The following is a 20,757-nucleotide window of genomic DNA, read 5'->3' on the forward strand; positions in this document are numbered from 1 at the left end:
TAAAATTTGACTTCTAATTTTCAGGACCCTCTTGGATAATGAGGAGTAGTTAAAAAACCCTCTTAGATAACAAGATTTAGCAGAAGTCACACCTTTAGAAGATATAACGTAGATTTAAAATTGTCATTTAATTAAGAGTTGTCAGGACCCTCCTAGATAACGGGACCTAGCTTTCAAATTCTTAATAGCCTTTTATACCCTTTCTTTCTAATCTCATCCAAAAGCCACATTACGGTCCAAAGAAAGACCTTCCGATCAGTCTTCGAGAAATGCTAAGTCGAGCAGGTAGAGATGATTCATATCAGGGGCAATACTCTGGTCCAAACAAGGAAAAGAAATAAAAAATGAGAGAGTCTTATTGGTGAAAACCCTCATGGGCACCGTAAGGCGACGGGAGCCGAGAGAAATAAAAAATGAGAGAGTCTTATTGGTGAAAACCCTCATGGACACCGTAAGGCGACGGGAGCCAAGAGAAATAAAAAATAAGAGAGTCTTATTGGTGAAAACCCTCACGGGCACCGTAAGTCGATGGGAGCAGAAAGAAATAGAAATGAGAGAGTCTTATTAGTGAAAACCCTCACGGGCACCTTAAGGTGAGAGTGAGTTGACAGATGAACGAATGAGAGAGGTCTGCTGGTAAAAACCTTTCAAGGCACCGCAGGATGAACAAGGTCAGGATTTGGGTGAAGAAATCAGGCTATGGAAATTCCGGAGCAACAAAGTATGGTAACTGAAAGTTGATTAGTTGGACAGATTGGGCCGATTAATCCGAAGTGCATGTCATGATCATTGGTGCCAGCTGCTCCACTCAGATAAGTCTCTTTTTCTTTTTCCTCTTCAGACAGTCTTCCAGTTTTGGATTTTCTTATCCTTACTCTGAAAATCATTGCATTTCATTTCTTTTGGGTTTATCCCTCTAAGATGTTCCCAACGTCAGTTCTGTTTAAGCAAATGAGAATGAATTTCAAAGCTCACTACCAGCTTCAAGATTACCAAGCACAGTAAGGCTAGAACATACCAAAGATAGCATGATGTAAAGTGGGATAAAGTGCCAGCAAAAGTCCCATTGATAAAATAATTTAGTAATTTCATGGGAGATGCAGAGGTTCAGTAAAAGGGGTCAGAAGTGTGAAACAACAGTTCGGGTATAGAACACTTGGGTCATCCAAAGTTATGGGGTTTTGAAAATCAGTCGGAATGTCAACCAGTTCAGGGCCAGTTCAGGGAAGCCAGTCAAAACAAAACAACACAACGGAGAGACTTTCAGCAAGAATGCCATCAATTAACCACCACATTTTAAACTAACAAAATTTTTCTTTTGATTAAGACAGGGACAGGAAATTTCGGTTGTTTCGGAGAAACCCTCCGTGGAGAAAGGCAGTCACCATAAAGGTTTGATTTTTGATTTTTCAGGACCCTCCTGGAAAATGGGACCTAGTTTAAAGTTTAGAAATAGCATAATCTAGCATAAATGTATCCCAAAGAAATATAAGTTGGCTTAGAAGTTTGCATGTTCGAGATAGGATTTAATTAGGAGTTCCAGGACCCTCCTGAATAATGGGACTTAGCTTTAAGATTTCGATTAGATAACAATATTTAGCGTAAATTCTATTGTAGGGTAGTATAATTCAGCCATAAAAGTTGTCATTCGTAAGATAAAATTTGACTTCTAATTTTCAGGACCCTCCTGGATAATGGGGAGTAGTTTAGAAACTCTCTTAGATAACAAGATTTAGCAGAAGTCACACCTTTAGAAGATATAACGTAGATTTAAAATTGTCATTTAATTAAGAGTTGTCAGGACCCTCCTGGATAACGGGACCTAGCTTTCAAATTCTTAGTAATACTTGGTAATATGACTTAGTTTTACACTTACATATGTGCCCAGATACCCAAACTGGGGCAGGAAAATTTTCTTTGTTTTGTCTATGTTGTTGAAGTCAGGAGCCCGCCTGGAGAGCATGAAATACATTTCAAGTCAGCAATTAGAAGCCCGACTGAAGAGCAGGGAATACATTTCAAGTCAGCAATCAGAAACCCGCCTGGAGGACAAAGGAGTATAATTCAAGTTTTAGCTTTCAAGTTCTTAATTTGGTAGTATGATCCGTTTTACACTTACATATGTGCCCGGATTCCCAAACTGGGGCAGAATTTTTTTTTGTTTTTGTCTATTTTGTTAAAGTCAGGAGCCTGCCTGGAGAGCAAGGAATACATTCAAGTTTAGAAGTCAGGAGCCCACCTGGAGAGTAGGGAATACATTTCAAGACAGCAGTCAGGAGCCCGCCTGGAGAGCATGGAATACATTCAAGTTTAGCAGTCAGGAGCCCGCCTGGAGGGCAGGGAATACATTTCAAGTCAGCAGTCAGGAGCCCGCCTGAAGAGTAGGGAATACATTTCAAGTCAGCAATCAGGAGTCCGCCTGGAGAACAAGGGAGTACAGTTCAAGTTTTAGCTTTCGAGTTCTTATTGATATTTGGTAATATGATTCGTTTTACATTTACATGTGTGCCCAGATACCCAAACAGGGGCAGAAAATCTTCTTTGTTTTTGTCTATTTTGTTAAAGTCAGAAGCCCGCCTGGAGAGCAGGGAATACATTTCAAGTTCAGCAATCAGGAGCCCGCCTGGAGAGCAGGGAATACATTCAAGTTCAGCAGTCAAGCATCCACCTGAAGAAAAGAAAACTTCTCAAAGTGTAGTTGGCAGTCAGGCATCCACTTGGAGAAAAGGAAAACATCTCAAATTATAATTCAAGGCGGTAACAAAGGGATTCCACCGAGAGAACACAAGTCAACAAGGCAACAAGAACCACAAGAGCAAGTTTGAAGATATAGATAGGATTTTGTAATGCATAGATCATAGTCTAGTCTAGCTTCTTTTATTTTATCATGGTGTAATAAGGAGTTCAGTAAGCAGTAGCAGCAACAACAATAGTGAAATTACAGCTTCATTGGTTCGAACTTCTTTTATTTTTTCATTGAGCCCAAGACCTCATGAATCTTTATGACTTGGTAGGTCATTTAGGCCGATAAAATTTGTTTGTTGATTTCGTAATTTGGGTTTGTCATAATTCAATTGGACTTGGACCCTGAAAATTTGAAGTCCAAGATCTCGGTATACAGACCCATACCAAATTGATTTGGATCAATTTGTCCCATACTCTGTCCGGTTTCTTAAGGTAAAAAACGGGGGTCCTAAGGGGTAAATTAGGAAATCTAGGTGAAAGAATCTCATTCAATTGAATAGGAAGCTTCCTAGAAGCTGGGGAATGGGACTAGATTGAAAATCTGATTTTTACACTAAGGACTCTTAAGTAAAAACCAAAATGTAAAAAGGGTCAAATTGCAAATCTAACTTCTTTAAGTTGCCCTAATGCCTTGCCTATAAAGGCACCTTTGCTTGGCATTCAAGACAGATGGGGGAGGAGATTAAAACCACTAAAAAGGACCGAAACGGCTGATTTTTTGAAAAAACTCTAAATAAACACTGAGATTCATCACATTTCTCTGTTGAAAATAGCTAAAATGCTGCTTGGTTTAGGTTTTCTGATCCTCCCTATCAGCTAGAATTTTTGAAGCTGTTTGGGTTGGAAAAATGGTTTGATTCTGGGAATTTAAAAGCTTGATTTGAAGCTGTTTGGTTTCGGGGTTGCTGTTTCATTGCTGGAAATCAGAACTAGGTTTTGTTGCTGCTGCTTACTGAATCCTCATCTCTTTTTGCTTCCTTCTTATATTCAGGTACATGATTTCTGAATTCTACCTCCTCGCGTGAAGCTTGATTTGAAGAATGAAATAAAAATGACAGTTTGGAGCCCAACATTAAACCAGTTGTTCATAGTTTAGTTTAGTTCTTTTCCTGCCCACTGAATCCCTCTGTGCTTGAAATTACTTCATCTGTTTCGCTACTCTTTCAACATGTAATGGTGAATCTTGTATTACATTTTGTTACTTAAGCTCCTTCTGCTGCTAGTCATGTATTGTGAAAGTTGAAATTATGTCTTGGAAAGTTTAGTATCATGATTGGATTTGAGTGATAGGGAAATCCATGTAGTAGTTACCTGTTAGCTTCAGTTTTCTTTTCCATACTCATTTGGTAAAAGAACAAATCCATGAGGTTGAAAATCTTAGTATGATTTTGGAGTCCAAGTAATTTGTATGATGGTTCTTTAGATTTGTTATTGTTTGGTATTTTGAAAGAACTAATTGGTTGGAGGTTCCAAGTCATGTTCGTAAGTTAGTTTTAGGTTTGAATTCAAGCATAAATAAGTGTTGATTTTATTGCCAGTGTATTTTAACGTGGAGCATATATTTTAATTTCTTTGGAAATTTCTTTACATCCCAACTAACGAGGGAAGTCTGAAGTTTATCATTGCTTCGTTGGGTGTAGTTGACGACTTGTGGCTGGTTGGGGCTCGACCCTGAGTCTTGAGCCTCTGTTTTGACTTTGACAAAGATTTGGGCTTTACTGGGCCAATGCTTATTTTTCAAATAAAGGGGCCATATGAGTCTAAGGCAGACTCAGGCCCAAATCACGTTAGAAATTTAGAAATTCAGCTTTAGTTAATTTACTTAAATATTCAGTGATTCAGAAAATGAAATGTTAGTTTAATTACGAGTTCCATGTAATTTCAGCTGATGGATATCTAATGGTTTGTCTATGATTGTTGTCTTGTGAACGTTGGGCCTCAAGCCAGGCCCAAGCAATGCCCTTTAAATAATCCGCCCTTTCTTTGAAGAGGTCTTTTTATTTTAGATCATAATAGAATCTCTGCACCATTAATGTTTAGATGTTTAAGCTTCTTAAATAGTTTGAGGCGAGCCGTATTAAATAATACAAATAGTTATGGCCCTCTAAATGCAGTTGAATTCCTTTTCTTAAATTTGGAATTGAGGCGCGCCACGCCAAACAAAAATCTCAAAATGTGTGGCCCTTGCTTAATTAACTTTAATCCTCTAGAAATCGAGACGTGTCATTTAGCTGAATTTTCATGGCCCTCGCTTAATTAACTTTAATCCTCTAGAAATCGAGGCGTGCCATTTAACTGAATTTCCATGGCCCTCGCAGAGTTAAAAAAAATGCGTAGTTGTTTTAAGCGCGTTATGTTAATAAATTATATTTCTAAACTCGGGTGCACATTTATGTGACCCAAATCCAAAATCTCAACAATGTTAAAATATGTCGAAGACCACGGGTGCATTTATGTGACGTGGTTCGAGACATGTTTTAATACCGTTGCAATCTTCTTAAAAATGAATAAAAGCGGTTAAGGTTGAAAATGCACATAGGTTTGAACATGTACTAAAATCAGATAATTAAGCCGAATATAACAGTTGAGCGACCGTGCTAGAACCACATAACTCGGGAATGCCTAACACCTTCTCCTGGGTTAACAGAATTCCTTACTCGGATTTCTGGTTCGCGAACTGTTAAACAGAGTCATTCTTTCCTCGATTCGGGATTTGAACCGGTGAATTGGGACACCATAAATTATCCCAAGTGGCGACTCTGAGTTTAATAAATAAATAATCCCATTTCGATTGTCACTTTAAGTTGGAAAAAACTCCCTTATATACTCTCTTTCGGGGGTGTAGTGAAAAAGGAGGTGTGACATTTGTAGAGCAGAATTTTTTTTATTGAGTTAGATAAATGTGATTAACGTACAACATAATTCTCAGGAATTTGGATTTTTAATTTTTTTATCATTCAGAACTTTTGTGAATAATAGCTATGTAATTTTTCTAAAATTTGACTTTATTGTATGAAATACACGCGCAACGCCCGTACTATAAGACTAGTATTTATAAGTTTGCTACTTAAACTATTCAGTGTCCCCAAAATCCTCCTGAACTATATTGTCATTTATATTAAAAATCTCTCGTTGTTGACCTGCCATAACGTGTGTAAATACTAGCTTGGAAGCGTGTGGCAGCTGAAAAAAGCCATCAAAATTGACCGCCTGATAGAAAATAATGGCTAATTAGCCTAACCTTTTTTCAAATTGATTTTTTAAATAAATATTCTCCTTGTTTCATTAATATTATCCACTTTTCGTCCTCTTTCTTACACCATTCTTCCTTATTTTTTTTACCTTTCTTCTTTATTTTTCACTTTCTTCTTCAGTTTTTAACCTTTTTTTCTTTAGTTTTCCATATGGGTTTCCTCTGAAAATTTTTCTCCCTCTCTTGTTTCCTCTGAAATGATTTATTCTCTTTCTTGTTTTAGTCTTCTTTCATGTATCACATATATTGTTGAAAGAATACAAATTTAAATCTTCTTATTAAACTTAGCACCTAATAGAGAATAAAGTTGAATCTCTTCATGAAACTTCTTTATGTAATCTGGAATTAGAGAATATAATTGTTGGCCAATTGATTTTTTATTTGTGAAATATGTTGTATAATCTTTTGTATGTAATATAAGATGATTTTTAAGAAATGCAGCATTATATGCCTTTATTTATATTTTTAATGTGCTACAAAGTGAATACAAATAAGGACTTATTCAATTGTAGTCTAGCATAAAGCACAATCAAACGTAAAATTTAACACAGTACGTTATATATTATTTTGGCTAAAACTCCTAGCTAGAGTTAATCATTCATTCGAGAGTAATACATTATGAATAAACTATATAAAAAAATTATACAAACCATAAGTGATTATAGTTAGACAAACGCACCTTTAAAAGTCCAACATGAGTTTTAATATACAGGGGGATATAGTTAGGGGCAGGGAGAGGAGGGAGATTAGATAATTTAAGTAGGTAACTGACAAAATAGTGATAGTTTAGGCGGATTTTAGGCTGAGTTAAATAGCCATGTGTACTAGAATGCGATGAGTAATGTACTACATGTCCTTATCCGGATTTTAGGCGGATAAGGACTACATGTCACATTTTTTAGATAATTAGGAGCGTGTACTAGATGCACCTCTAAGAATGCGATGAGGGTGATTTTAATATAAAGAGCAATATAGTTCCGGGAGGTTTTGAGGGCACCAAATAATTTAAATAAAAAACTGACAAAAATATGATAGTTTAAGAGAATTTGAGAGTGTTAACTCTTCTTTAAATGTATGGGACCTCAAAATAGGACATACCAAATAAAAATAAGTAATGTTGGTTTTAATTAATACAGGTATTGTAAAAAGGATAAACAATTTACCCGCATTTACATCAAATCAATGGTAGAACATTTATTACTAGTATATGGTAAAATATATTAATTTATGGAAACACTAACTACATGTAAATATTTACAAAAACAACCAAACAAAGAATAACTAATGCTGAATAAAAAAGAAGCTATCTAACAGAACAATGCAAAGAAGAGAGACGTTCAAAATTATTATGTTTGGTACGGAGGAAAATTAATTCTCAAAAAAATGGTATCCTCAATAAAATAATTTTATGTGTACTACATAGTGTATGGAGTAGTTGTTTTTACATCATCAAATTAAATTATTTACAACAATAAGTAATGATTTATAATAAATTTATATAGTCTCTTAAAAAATAAAGTAAACTTTTTTAACAATAACACCTTAAACTAAACTGATATTACATAGGAGTATTGTTTTTCTACAGTATTTGCATATGTAAATCAAATCCAAAAATTAAGCCGGCAGGCGCGCCCCGCCACTTCAACTCTAGAAAGAGTGAGCTCATAATTTCCGAAGACTCACCTTTTCCCTCTTCTTTTTTTCAATTCAAAAAACATAAAAAGAAAAAAAAAATTCGCACATATGTAAAAGCCAAAGGTCGATTACTCTTCTCCTCTCTACCAGATCGAAAATCTGGTGCAGTTACTGTTCAAGTAAGAGTATAATAAGGGACAAAGGAAAATGCCTCGAGAAATAATCACATTGCAAGTGGGACAATGCGGGAATCAAATCGGTATGGAGTTCTGGAAACAGCTATGCCTTGAACATGGTATCAGTAAAGACGGCATTCTCGAAGATTTTGCCTCTCAGGTTTTTCTAACTTTTCTCATTTCTTTTGTATCAAAGTACTATTACTACTGCATGAGGTACTACATTTTGACTTAATACATACTGCTTTCAAATTGGTACTACTACTACTACTACTTTGCTCTGGCTGGACTAAGAGTAATCTGCTTTCCAAGTTTTGTGTGTATTTGTAATTTATCGTCTGGAAGGAAAGACATGATTTAGGTTTTTGGATTCAACTCCTCTTTTGATAAGATAAAGTAGATTTAGTGGGTTTGTATGATACTATTTGCATATGGTGGAAATCGACGGCTCGATTTCACGGCATCTCGAGGGTTTCCAGTAATCGACTACGAGAATTCTCGACAGTTCCACTTCGACAGTATAAGTAATTGACAGGTCTCGAGGCAATGAAATTAACGGTCTCGACGGATCAGGGTGAAGTTCCCAAGGCACGTACGTATAGCTGGCCAGGTCTAGTGGTCAAGTCGGGAAAGCGAATCAAGACATTAAATGGTTGTACCAGCCCATATCTTTGTAATTAATGTATTTGTACTATGTTGGGATTTCCCCTCTTATATAAAGGGGATCCTTGTCATTTTGTGAACATTTGTTGTTCCATACTAAAAATACAAGAACATTCTCTCTGCTCTCTAACACATTCTCTTGGTTTCGTTACCTTATTTATTGCTTATATCTATTGTGTTCTATTTATTGTTCATCATGTATTGCTTATTATTAGCCATAAAAAGCCGTCTTTGATTTGTTTATAACTGTTATTCCCCATCGACCACCTTCGATAGCTCCCGGCCGAGCTTCAGACTCGACCCCGAGGCCCTCAAATAGGCAAGCTCGAGACCCCGATTGATAGTGATTCGGTTTGATTAACACCTCGCTCTTAAGCTCTTATTTCGTTTCTAAGTCTTTCACGTAGCATCAATTGCCTAACAACTAGCATAAAAATTGATCACGTACGTTTAGAACCATTAAATCAAATTTAATTGTTATTACCATTTTCACGGTAAACACTATTGCTTGAAAATTGAGTATTTGGCTCTTAATTGGGCTAGTTTTGTGGAATGTTGACCTTTGAAGCTCTGTAATACTTTTACGTGCTATCTACTTTGCATTCCGTATAATATGCAAGCGGCAACTAGTATAAGTGGTTAGTTCAATAAAGTGGGTTGAGAACCATGGGGTCACCTGTTGCTAGTGGGAGCTAGCAGGTATGCAAACTGCATGAGTACAAAGGAGTTGGCTATTCCTAAGAAATATGAAGTTTTCATATTCAACAAGATAAAGTTTTGATGATTGGTCCTTGTTTTTGTGATGCCTCATGCTTTAATTTGTGAATTGGTTCAGTCAATTAATCAATCAACTGTGTCTCAATCCCAAGCTAGTTGGCGTTCAAAAACATGAATCTTCTGTATCCAACGGGTTTATCATAATCTGATTATGTTTGCGGTAGCCATCAACCTATTGCGACATGTGAGAAGGCACGGGAGAAAATATGATATATTGATATTGTGTGTGATGCAATACAAGAGGTGCTATTTATAGCTACTCTATACAAAGGGGATACTACTCCTATTCCAATGTGGGACAATTACATAGCTATCTCTAACATTTACATAGCTATCTCTAACACTCCCCTCAAGCCGGAGCATATAAATCATATGTACCGAGCTTGTTACATATATAATCAATGCGAGGACTAGTGAGGGACTTGGTGAAAATATCTGCAAGTTGATCATTCGATCTCACAAACTTCGTAGTAATATCTCCTGAGAGTATCTTTTCTCTGACGAAGTGACAATCAATCTCAATGTGTTTAGTTCTCTCATGAAACACCGGATTTGATGCAATATGAAGTGCAGCTTGATTATCGCACACAAGTTCCATCCGACTGATTTCACCAAATTTCAACTCCTTGAGCAATTGTTTGGTCCAGACTAGTTCACATGTTGCCATAGCCATTGCTCGGTATTCTGCTTCTGCACTAGACCGAGCAACTACATTCTGTTTCTTACTTTTCCAGGACACCAAATTTCCTCCTACTAAAACACAATATCCAGACGTAGAACATCTATCAGAAGGTGATCCTGCCCAATCAGCATCCGAGTACCCAACAATCTGCTCATGACCTCGATCCTCAAACAGTAATCCTTTACCTGGAGCCGATTTTATATACCGGATAATGCGGACAACTGCATCCCAATGACTATCATAGGGAGAATTCATAAACTGACTTACAACACTCACAGGATAAGAAATGTGGGGCCTAGTCACTGTGAGATAATTTAATTTACCAACCAGCCGCCTATATCTTGCAGGATCGCTAAGCGGCTCCCCCTGTCCAGGCAGAAGTTTAGAATTCGGATCCATCGGCGTGTCAACAGGTCTATAACCTGTCATCCCTGTTTCCTCAAGAATGTCTAACACATATTGAGAAATAACAATACCTGAACTAGATTGAGCAACCTCAATACCTAGAAAGTACTTCAATCTGCCTAGATCCTTAGTTTGAAAGTGCTGGAAGAGATGCTGCTTCAGATTAGTAATACCATCCTGATCATTGCCCGTAATAACAATATCATCAACATAGACTACCAGATAAATACATAGACTTGAAGCAGAGTGGCAATAAAACACAGAGTGATCAGCTTCACTACGAGTCATGCCAAACTCCTGGATAACCGTGCTGAACTTACCAAACCAGGCTCGAGGAGACTGCTTTAGACCATAAAGTGACCGACGCAAGCGACATACAAGGCCACGAGACTCCCCCTGAGCAATAAAACCAGGTGGTTGCTCCATATAAACCTCATCCTCAAGATCACCATGAAGAAAGGCATTCTTAATGTCCAACTGATAGAGGGGCCAATGACGAACTGCAGCCATGGATAGAAAAAGGCGAACTGATGCCACTTTAGCCACTGGAGAGAAGGTATCACTGTAATCTAGCCCAAATATTTGAGTGTATCCTTTGGCAACAAGACGTGCCTTAAGTCGATCAATCTGGCCATCGGGACCAACTTTGACTGCATAAATCCAACGACAACCAACGGTAGATTTACCTGAAGGAAGAGGAACAAGCTCCCATGTACCACTTGTATGTAAAGCAGACATCTCGTCACTCATAGCTTGTCGCCATCCTGGATGAGACATTGCTTCACCTGTAGACTTAGGGATGGAAACCGAGGACAATGAAGATATAAAAACATAATGGGGAGATGACAGACGATGATAACTCAAACCAACATAATGAGGATTAGGGTTTAGTGTGGTCCGTATACCTTTTCGAAGTGCAATCGGTGTACTAGGAGCAGGATCCGCAGTAGGAGCCGTGTCAGGTGCAGGACGAGAACCAGATGGGCCTGATGTAGGGCGCGAACGACGATGATAAGTCAAGAGTGGTGTTCCTGTGGCTGGGGAACTAGGAGGGATAACACTGGACTCCTCAAAAGTTGGTATGGGTGAAACCTCTGTGGTTGAAGGTGGAGGAGGATTACTAAAATCCTCAAAAGTCGGTATAGGTAAGACCTCAAATATGTCATGGTGGTCAGCAGAAGTGACATCAGTTGTGAAGAAAGGTTTAGACTCGAAAAATGTGACGTCAGCTGACATAAGGTACCTATGAAGATCAGGTGAATAACAACGATATCCCTTCTGAACACGATAATAACCAAGGAAGACACATTTGAGAGCACGAGGAGCTAACTTATCTTTCCCCTGGGCTAAGTTATGAACAAAACATGTGCTCACAAAAACCCGAGGTGGAAGAGGGTATAAGGCTGACTGGGGAAACAATATTGAATGTGGAATCTGACCCTTGATGGGAGATGAAGGCATCCTATTAATCAAATAACAAGCTGTGAGAACTGCATCGCCCCAAAAACGCAGCGGAACACGAGACTCAATTAGAAGTGTGCGAGCAGTCTCAATAAGGTGCCTATTCTTTCTTTCTGCAACCCCATTTTGCTGAGGGGTATAAGGACAAGATGTCTGATGAATAATTCCATGAGAAGACATAAACTGCTGAAACTGAGAAGATACATATTCTAAGGCATTATCACTGCGAAAAATGCGGATAGAGACACCAAATTGGTTTTTGATTTCAGCACAAAAACTCTGGAATATAGAGAATAACTCAGAACGATCTTTCATTAAGAAAAGCCAAGTACATCTTGAGTAATCATCAATAAAGCTAACAAAATAACGAAATCTCAAGGTTGAACTGACTCTACTAGGACCCCATATATCAGAATGAACCAAGGAGAAAACAGACTCTGCATGACTCTCAACACTACGCGTAAAGGAAGCTCGGGTATGTTTCCCAAGCTGACACGACTCACATTCTAATCTAGACAAACTGGATAAACTAGGCACCATCTTTTGAAGTTTGGATAAACTCGGATGTCCTAAACGTCCGTGGATTAGATCTGGAGGATCTGTAACTAGACATGTTGTGGAAGGACTGAGCGAGTTAAGGTAGTAAAGACCTTCTGATTCACGACCTGTACCAATTGTCCGTCCCGTACTGCGGTCCTGCATAATAAAAGAATCATCAATAAAATATATACCACAATTGAAGGCACGAGTCAAACGACTAACAGATGCAAGACTAAAAGGACAACCAGGAACATAAAGAACGGAATCTAGGGTGATAGAAGACAATGAGTTGGCTTGTCCAACTCCTTGTGCCTTAGTTTGACATCCATTGGCCTGTGAATATACAATATTCGACAAAAGTGATTTATTACCAGAGATATGATCAGAAGCGCCTGAGTCCATGACCCATGGTCCAAGAGTACTAGACTGGGAAACACAAGCAAAAGAATTACCAGCAATAGGAGTGTCAGTCTGGGCAACTGAGGCTACTTGTGGAGATGTTTGCTTACTTGCTCGATACTGAAGGAGCTCATTATATTCTTCTTTAGATACAGAAAAGCCCTGGTTACCTGTAGTCTCGCTCTGAGCAACGTAGGCATTTTTGGGTGGACGGCCATTTAAGGAATAACACATTTCGCGAGTGTGTCCAAGTTTGTGAAAATAAGAACACTTGGGTCTAGATCTCCCAAAACGACCGCCTCCTCGTCTATTCTCCATAGCTTAAGATGCCCGAACATCCACTGTCTGGGATGCAAGAACAGAGGAATCAAGTATCTGTGATGAAGTCACTGGGTGACTTGGTGCTGCAGCAAGGCGAAGTAATCGAGAGAATAATTCATCAACTGTAAGGACAGTCGGACTCGCTAAAATCTGGTCTCGTACTGAATCAAGATCATGAGGAAATCCAGCGAGTGTAAGAACTAGAAACATTTTCTGTCGCTGCTCTTGTTGTTTTGACACACTAGCAGAAACTGACATCAATGTCTCAAATTCCTCCATGACTGCCTGTACCTGACCCAAGTAAGTAGACATATCTAATTCTTGCTTCTTTAAGTTTGTCATCCGTGATATCACATCATAGAAGCGAGATATATCATTAGTGTATAATGTACGAGCCTTTGCCCAAACCAAATAACATGTCTGGAATGGCCGAAACAAAGGCATCAACTTAGAATCAATAGAACGCCACAAGATGCTACATAATTGAGCATCAATTTTTGCCCAAAGCGCTATCGCCTTTTCATCTCCTTCGCTAGACTGTTTAATCAGATGATCTTGCACACCTTGACCTTTACACCACAACTCGACAGATGAAGCCCAAGCTAAGTAGTTTGAACCTCCCATTAAAGGTTCCGAGGTAATCATAACATTAGAGTTTCCAGAACTCATGCTTTTAGACCCAAAAACATCAATTCCCAAAGACATCTTGTAAATTATTACCAAATAAGAGAAACAATCAACTGTAATCCACTGAAAATAGAGTAAGGAACACTGAACCAAAATAGTAAACTACTGTAGCAGTTGGAAAGTTACTGTTGCAGCCGGAAAATTTTCAAAGTTGTCGGAATGAAATAAAAACAGTAGGGGTAGGATCGGAATTACCAGAAGACCCAACTGTTCTGAAGGAACTTTTTCAAAAAATGGCCGGAAGTCAACTTTTTGAAATCACTATTCACGCCGGAAAAATAAAAAAGTGATCGGAATTTGGTGTAACCTGGATGGGTAGGCTCGGAATTGCAAGGGAAACAATCTGTCCTGAAGAGTCGTCGCCAAAAAATGGCCGGAAGGTGGCCCACGCAATGTTGGAACTTCGCCGGAAAATTTTCTTTGGACAGCTACAGTACCGCCGGAGATTTTCACTGGGATTTGGTCGCCGGACAGTGACTACTCTTGTGGTAGTGTTGGATTTTGTGCACAACACTGACCGAGACAAAGCAGACGCAAAACAACTTTGAAAGTCGCCGGAAAAAAGGGTTCCGGTGACTGATTTTACTTCCCGGAATCGCTGGAATTTATGCACAGCGATAAATCTCTCACGATAGCTCTGATACCATGTGAGAAGACACGGGAGAAAATATGATATATTGATATTGTGTGTGATGCAATACAAGAGGTGCTATTTATAGCTACTCTATACAAAGGGGATACTACTCCTATTCCAATGTGGGACAATTACATAGCTATCTCTAACATTTACATAGCTATCTCTAACACGATCCTCCCATATCCGGGTTTTGAGCGGCTATTGCTTTGCTCATAAGTGAGTTTTGTGAGGATCGGTTACTAGAAATTTGTGTTGTGTGCTGCATGTCTGTAGATAATAGAAGCGGTGTTTCCTAAGAATCAAAAGCGTTGGACCAACTAAATGCTAAAATAGCATAAAAGAAGTTTTGAATAGGGTCTATCTCCATTTATTTGTGCGCATTGGTGAATATCTATGTATACACTATCTCTTTTTTGTTTCCCTAATATGCTAACTAATGCTCCTCCATAGCCAAGGATGTCGATATAGTGTATATACACTCACATTCAAAGGTGCAACACTTCTATGTGTATTGTGTATGGTGTGTGGATTTACTGCCCTCATCTACTCAGAAAAGATCTTTTAATGTTTTAAATTCTCTTTTATATTGTTATTTGCTTGTCTATGATTACATCCTTCTATTCACATTTTTATACAGTCTCTTATTTTGCATGAATAACCAGATTTTCATTTTAACGGCTGAAAATAAGCACCTAATCTTGAAGGGAGGAAAAGTGATGTATGAATAAATTGATAGCTTCCTGCCATACAGAGACAAGTTTGAGATTGGTTCAAGGTGCTTATTCTCTATCTTTCAACTGCTTCAGGGAGGTGATAGGAAAGATGTGTTTTTCTATCAAGCTGATGACCAACACTATATACCTCGAGCTTTACTGATGGATCTAGAGCCTAGAGTCATTAATGGTATACAAAATGGTGAATACAGGAATTTGTATAACCACGAGAATGTATTCATCGCTGATCACGGAGGTGGTGCTGGAAATAATTGGGCAAGCGGATATCATCAGGTTACTTCATTTGGATAGTTATTGTTTTGTTCACACACACCACATGTATTACGTTATCAAAATAAATATGCACGCTCATGCTAGCTCATTTTTTTCTTAATAAGTTTGGTAGTGAGCACATTACTTTCCAAATCTAAGACATGGCATGTGCGGAAAAAGGAGTTATTTGGCAAAAAAAGAACATGCATTTATGTCGCTGCCTTCACATTTTTCAATTGGATATCGTGTGTTAGTTTGATTGAAGACACCAGTAGATGTCATCGACCTCTTTCTCTGTCCACCTTCAGAATCTGCTCCGCATTCTCTGCTAGTTCAGCATACTTCTTTTGTTCTGTACTTCTAGTGTCCAGAAACCTCTGTTCGGCAAATGTTCTTGAAGTTCTTCATGTCTCCTAAAGTCTTTTAGACCTGAAAATTGCAATAAAGTGTCTACTTTACCTATTGCTGTATTTGGGTATGAATTAGTCAATATATGCATTTAATGGGATGTACACTAATTAATGCAAGAAATTGTTCGATGCAGTTATTGTTTTTGGATATCAAGCTTGCATTAACTTTCTTTTATCCTACATCTAAAAGATCTGGATCAACAACAACTACACCTTACTCTTAGAGTTGGATCTAAAAGACCTGGAATAGTTGTTTCTAAATGTTTTGTTACAATCGTTCGTTTGATCAGGGTAAGCAATATGAGGAGGATCTGATGGACATGATTGATAGGGAAGCAGATGGAAGTGATAGTCTTGAGGGTTTTGTTCTATGTCATTCTATTGCTGGTGGAACTGGCTCAGGTTGATTCTTTTTGTTGAGTTGGTGAAAAATGTGATAATGTTCGAAAAATGAGTGGTTGCTGAGACCAACTGTAAGAAGTTGTGTGAATATCTAATTATTTGTTTGTCTAATGACTGTATTTAGTGCAGGTATGGGCTCGTATCTGTTGGAGGCTCTGAATGATCGCTACAGCAGAAAACTTATTCAGACATACAGTGTGTTTCCTAACCAAAATGAGACAAGTGATGTGGTTGTACAGCCTTACAATTCCCTTTTGACACTCAAGCGACTGACATTAAATGCAGATTGTGTAGTTGTCCTTGACAATACTGCACTCAACGGAATTGCTGTGGATCGCCTGCATATTCCAACTCCCACCTTTGCTCAAACAAATTCATTAGTTTCTACTGTAATGTCAGCTAGTACAACTACCCTACGGTATCCTGGATACATGAACAATGACTTGGTTGGTCTCCTTGCCTCTTTAATTCCAACACCAAGATGCCATTTTCTGATGACAGGGTATACACCGCTCACTGTAGAGTGCCAAGTAAGCTTTCTATTTCATCAAGTGGTAACGTTTCGCTGACGTTGCATTGAAAATATAAGTTGTTGGTCGTTGCTGATTATTATACTTTGAACAAGCTCTTTTAGTAACTGGGCTTGGTTTATTCTCGAGAAAGAAGAACAATTCCAATATGGACTTAAGTAACCAATGCCAATGGACATGCTGTCCGTCAGCTGATTATTTATGACATATTTAATGCGGGAGTAATTATATTTTCATGCTAGAGTTATTATACTAAAACTATCACTTGAAAAAAAAAATAGGAGGAACTTTAGTGAGGTTTGATGTCTGATACTAAGGGATTAAATCCCAAATCCTATCTGTTAACTTGTTTTAGAAGTACTGTTTACATGTAAATCCTGTCCGATAACTTGTTAGCATTTGTAACATATTGTGAAATCATATCTGTCAACTCATTAAGAAGTGCTACTTATCCTGGATATACTCTATTCCATTGCCACTGTAAGGTTACTGGATAAACTTGTTCAAGTCATCCTACTCTTTTTGGTTCTTCCACAGTTTTTAGGTCTTGTTATTTTCTAGAATCCTATTGCAGTGGGACCTCATTTTAGTAATGATCTCTTTCGATTTAATTTTCTAGTTATGATTTTATCATCCTGGATTTATGCTCTATATTGAAAACTTATTGGAGGAGCAAATGTAGCCTGTAAAGGAAATGGTGCCCACTTCATTTGTTTCATATAATAAAAGAAAACAGGAAATGTGAATTAATGCAAAGTGCTGATAATCTTTTTACAGGCTAATGTAATTCGGAAAACAACTGTACTTGATGTGATGAGAAGACTCCTTTCGGTCAGTAAAACTTTCCTTTAGATTGTTAAGTAGGAAGTGTGTTCAGATACGCCCAATAACTCAAAAATGTTTCACTTTGCAGTCCAAGAATATCATGGTATCTTCTTATACGCGAACGAAGGAAGCCAGTCAGGCAAAGTACATATCCATATTAAACATTATTCAAGGAGAAGTTGATCCTACTCAGGTATTCTTGAAAATAGCTTAACAGCTTTTGTACTGTATTTCCTTTTTTCCCTTTGCTGCTTCATTGCTGCTGCAATAAAAGTTGCCAATAGTTTAAACAAATTGCTTTGAGTGCTAAGAACTGGTTGAGGCATTTCAATTTGGCAGAAAGCTATTTTGATTGCTAACATACCCAATGATAATCTTTTGGGTATCTTCCAACTTTGTTGAGCCTGTGGTACACACTAACAGACTATATGAGTACATAAATGCAAATATGGTCTCATTCAGCAAAAAAGATCTTACATCAGCTGCTTTTTTACTCATTTGATATTTCTGAAATCAGGTCCACGAAAGCCTGCAGAGAATACGGGAAAGAAAGCTTGTTAATTTTATTGAATGGGGCCCTGCTAGCATTCAGGCATGTGTTTTGTGTGTGTGTGTGTGTGTGTTTTTTTTTGTTTTTTGTTTCTTGAATTGCCATAATAAGCGCACAGCTTATGCTATTTCTGTTATATTTTTCTTACCCCTACATTCTTTGCAGGTTGCTTTATCAAGAAAGTCTCCATACGTCCAAACAGCTCATAGGGTGAGATTTACTTTTAAAATACATGTTCTTTTCTTTTCTCTTCAAGGCTTCTTTGTTAGTTGTGCTACATGGGAAATTCTTAAATAACTCACTGAGATTAAATAGGCTCAGTATGTAAAACCAAAGCTTGAAACTGATGCTTATCCACTAGATATTGTTGCTGCAGCAAAAAGTTCTGCAAGGTTTTTAACTTGAACTTCGAAAAGGTGAAAATTTATAAGAAGTTTTTGAAGAGGTGAACATTTGTAAGAAGCTTTTGAAAAGGTGAACAATTGAACATTTGTAAGAAGTTTTTGAAAATGTAATTTACTCATGTTTGAAGGGCGTGGACCAAAAGCTTCTTAAGCTCAAGCATCTACCTTTTGGAGATTAACGTCTATGTCTTGTTATTGGCAAATATATTTGAATGAGTAGCTGATTTGAGAATTACAAAATATCAGCTGAGGCAGGCTGAGTACCATCGGTTTGCTTATCTTGGTTCCACATTCTTCTGTAATCTTGTTTCTCAAAATAGTCTATCCATTAGGAACTTTTCAGTTTAATGTTTGTTTTCTTGTCCGTATTGGAGAAATCTGAATCATGTGATGCTGCATCTATAGTATATTCTTCAAAAAATTTGGTGTATAATTTATTATTATGTGCTGCTTCAATTGGTCAGGTTAGTGGTCTCATGCTGGCAAGCTACACGGGGATCCGCCACTTATTTTCCAAGTGTTTGAGCCAGTATGATAAATTGAGAAAGAGACAAGCCTTCCTTGACAACTACAGGAATTATCCAATGTTTGCTGTAAGTCCTCAGCTCTGCCTTTCAGATGTAACCTACCCAGGAAAGAGATTAGATGGTGCATGGTTTGAGTTATGTTTTTACATCTCAACTGTCTGCTTGAGTAGACGAGAATACTGGGTAAACTGAACTGGACAAACCTCATTCTGCTTAGTCATTTCCACAAAATCTAAGCTCAAACCCAGAGTATTCTGGATCAAAATACGTGTTTGAAATCAGTTTACAACAATAATTGCTATGTTTATAAGTGAGGCTACATGTAAAGTGATTAAGACCAAATGGAAGAATATTCAGCGATGATATTCTATAACTAACCAAGTACATCGTAAGATAGAATTATCTCTTATTGCGGGAACAAATGTCATTTGAAAAACTTTTGTTGGTAGGATTATAAACAGATATTTTTCTAATTCCCCTAACTATTATAGTCTGTACAAAATTGGTAATTTGACAGGATAATGATCTATCAGAATTTGATGAATCTAGAGATGTGATTGATAGTCTTGTTGATGAGTACAAAGCCTGTGAGTCCCCTGATTACATCCAGTGGGGAATGGAGGTAAGTACTAGACTGGTTTCATTTGCTTTATAATTCATGTGTAGCAGCATCGCAAAGGCACTCTTCTGTATGTGCAGGATCCGGATCACGTTCTAACAGGCGAGGGAAATGTCAGCGGAACAGTTGATCCAAATATAGCTGTGTGAATAAACCAACTTCCTTTTTTTCCAGCCAACAGAAAGAACATATTTGTTCACTATCATTTTGAATATAATGGCAAAACTTCTTGTAGAAATCCGCTTTTCTTAGCCAGTTGATGGTGAACGGAGAGTCAAGCATTTTATTTTCCTTTTTAGTCCTCTTATCTTAAATTTTTCAGGCCAATGATGGCAATAAGTAAAATCTGAAAATTATCCACTTGCCTGAGTTGAGTTCCAAAAGCTATTGTGCAAGCCGTGCCTTTGTTAGGTGGTTTTAATGTTCAAGTTGGAAGTACGAGCCAGTCTAAAAAGAAAAGTAGGTAAATCCTTGTTTTGGACCTAGATAATTTATGAAATCTTACATACATAAATAATTATTGGCTTGTACTAAAAAATTACCATGACTATGGATTATTTTCTCAAATGACTAGGTTGATTTAGGTGCCAGAATTGTAAGACGCTGAGCTTCAGCACTAAATTTATATTTGCGAAACTGATAGGCCTAAACATTTTAACGTTAAGAAGTTTTTATAAATTTTTTTTCTATTTATCAGGGAAGGGAAAAGATTTGTGAATCAACTTACATGTGTTGGGAAAACTTCTCATCATACTACTATGCTTATTGCTTAGCAACAAACATCTTCAGTTGCATGTAATACTTCTCGTGATACACAGAAACAGTTGCATGTAATACTTCTCGTGATACACAGAAATACCGTATATATACATCGGAAATTTGAGTTTACCAGACGGGCTGGATGAGAAAAAAATAGCCTGTCCAGTTATGGTGTCGGGTTGGTTAGTGGGCTGTGGGGCTGGGTTGGGATTTTCTGGGTAAAAATAGCACGGGCTAGCCAGTTTTTGGACTGGTCATTCGAAAATAGCCAGCGTTTGCAAAGTCATTGAAAAATAGCCACTATTTTGCTGCAACACAGAAAATTCCAGCATAATATACTGGAAATCGGTGCACCTGTGTATGA

The 20,757-nt window shown here is 37.7% G+C and overlaps 1 protein-coding gene across 1 annotated transcript; it reads left to right on the forward strand.

The window, feature by feature from the left end:
• Window positions 1–7,641: 7,641 nt before the first annotated feature.
• LOC107828638 (tubulin gamma-1 chain-like) lies at window positions 7,642–19,872 on the forward strand. The gene is made up of 11 exons (XM_016655989.2): window positions 7,642–7,969; window positions 15,188–15,388; window positions 16,068–16,179; window positions 16,309–16,709; window positions 17,487–17,540; window positions 17,623–17,727; window positions 18,052–18,126; window positions 18,250–18,294; window positions 18,953–19,081; window positions 19,533–19,637; window positions 19,715–19,872. Exons 1-11 carry the CDS (start codon window positions 7,841–7,843, stop codon window positions 19,781–19,783), a joined length of 1,425 nt encoding a protein of 474 aa, XP_016511475.2. The 5' UTR covers window positions 7,642–7,840; the 3' UTR covers window positions 19,784–19,872.
• The last annotated feature ends 885 nt before the right edge of the window (window positions 19,873–20,757 follow it).

The sequence above is a fragment of the Nicotiana tabacum genome, chromosome 20 (genome assembly GCF_000715075.1).
Source record: "Nicotiana tabacum cultivar K326 chromosome 20, ASM71507v2, whole genome shotgun sequence".
NCBI lineage: Eukaryota > Viridiplantae > Streptophyta > Magnoliopsida > Solanales > Solanaceae > Nicotiana > Nicotiana tabacum.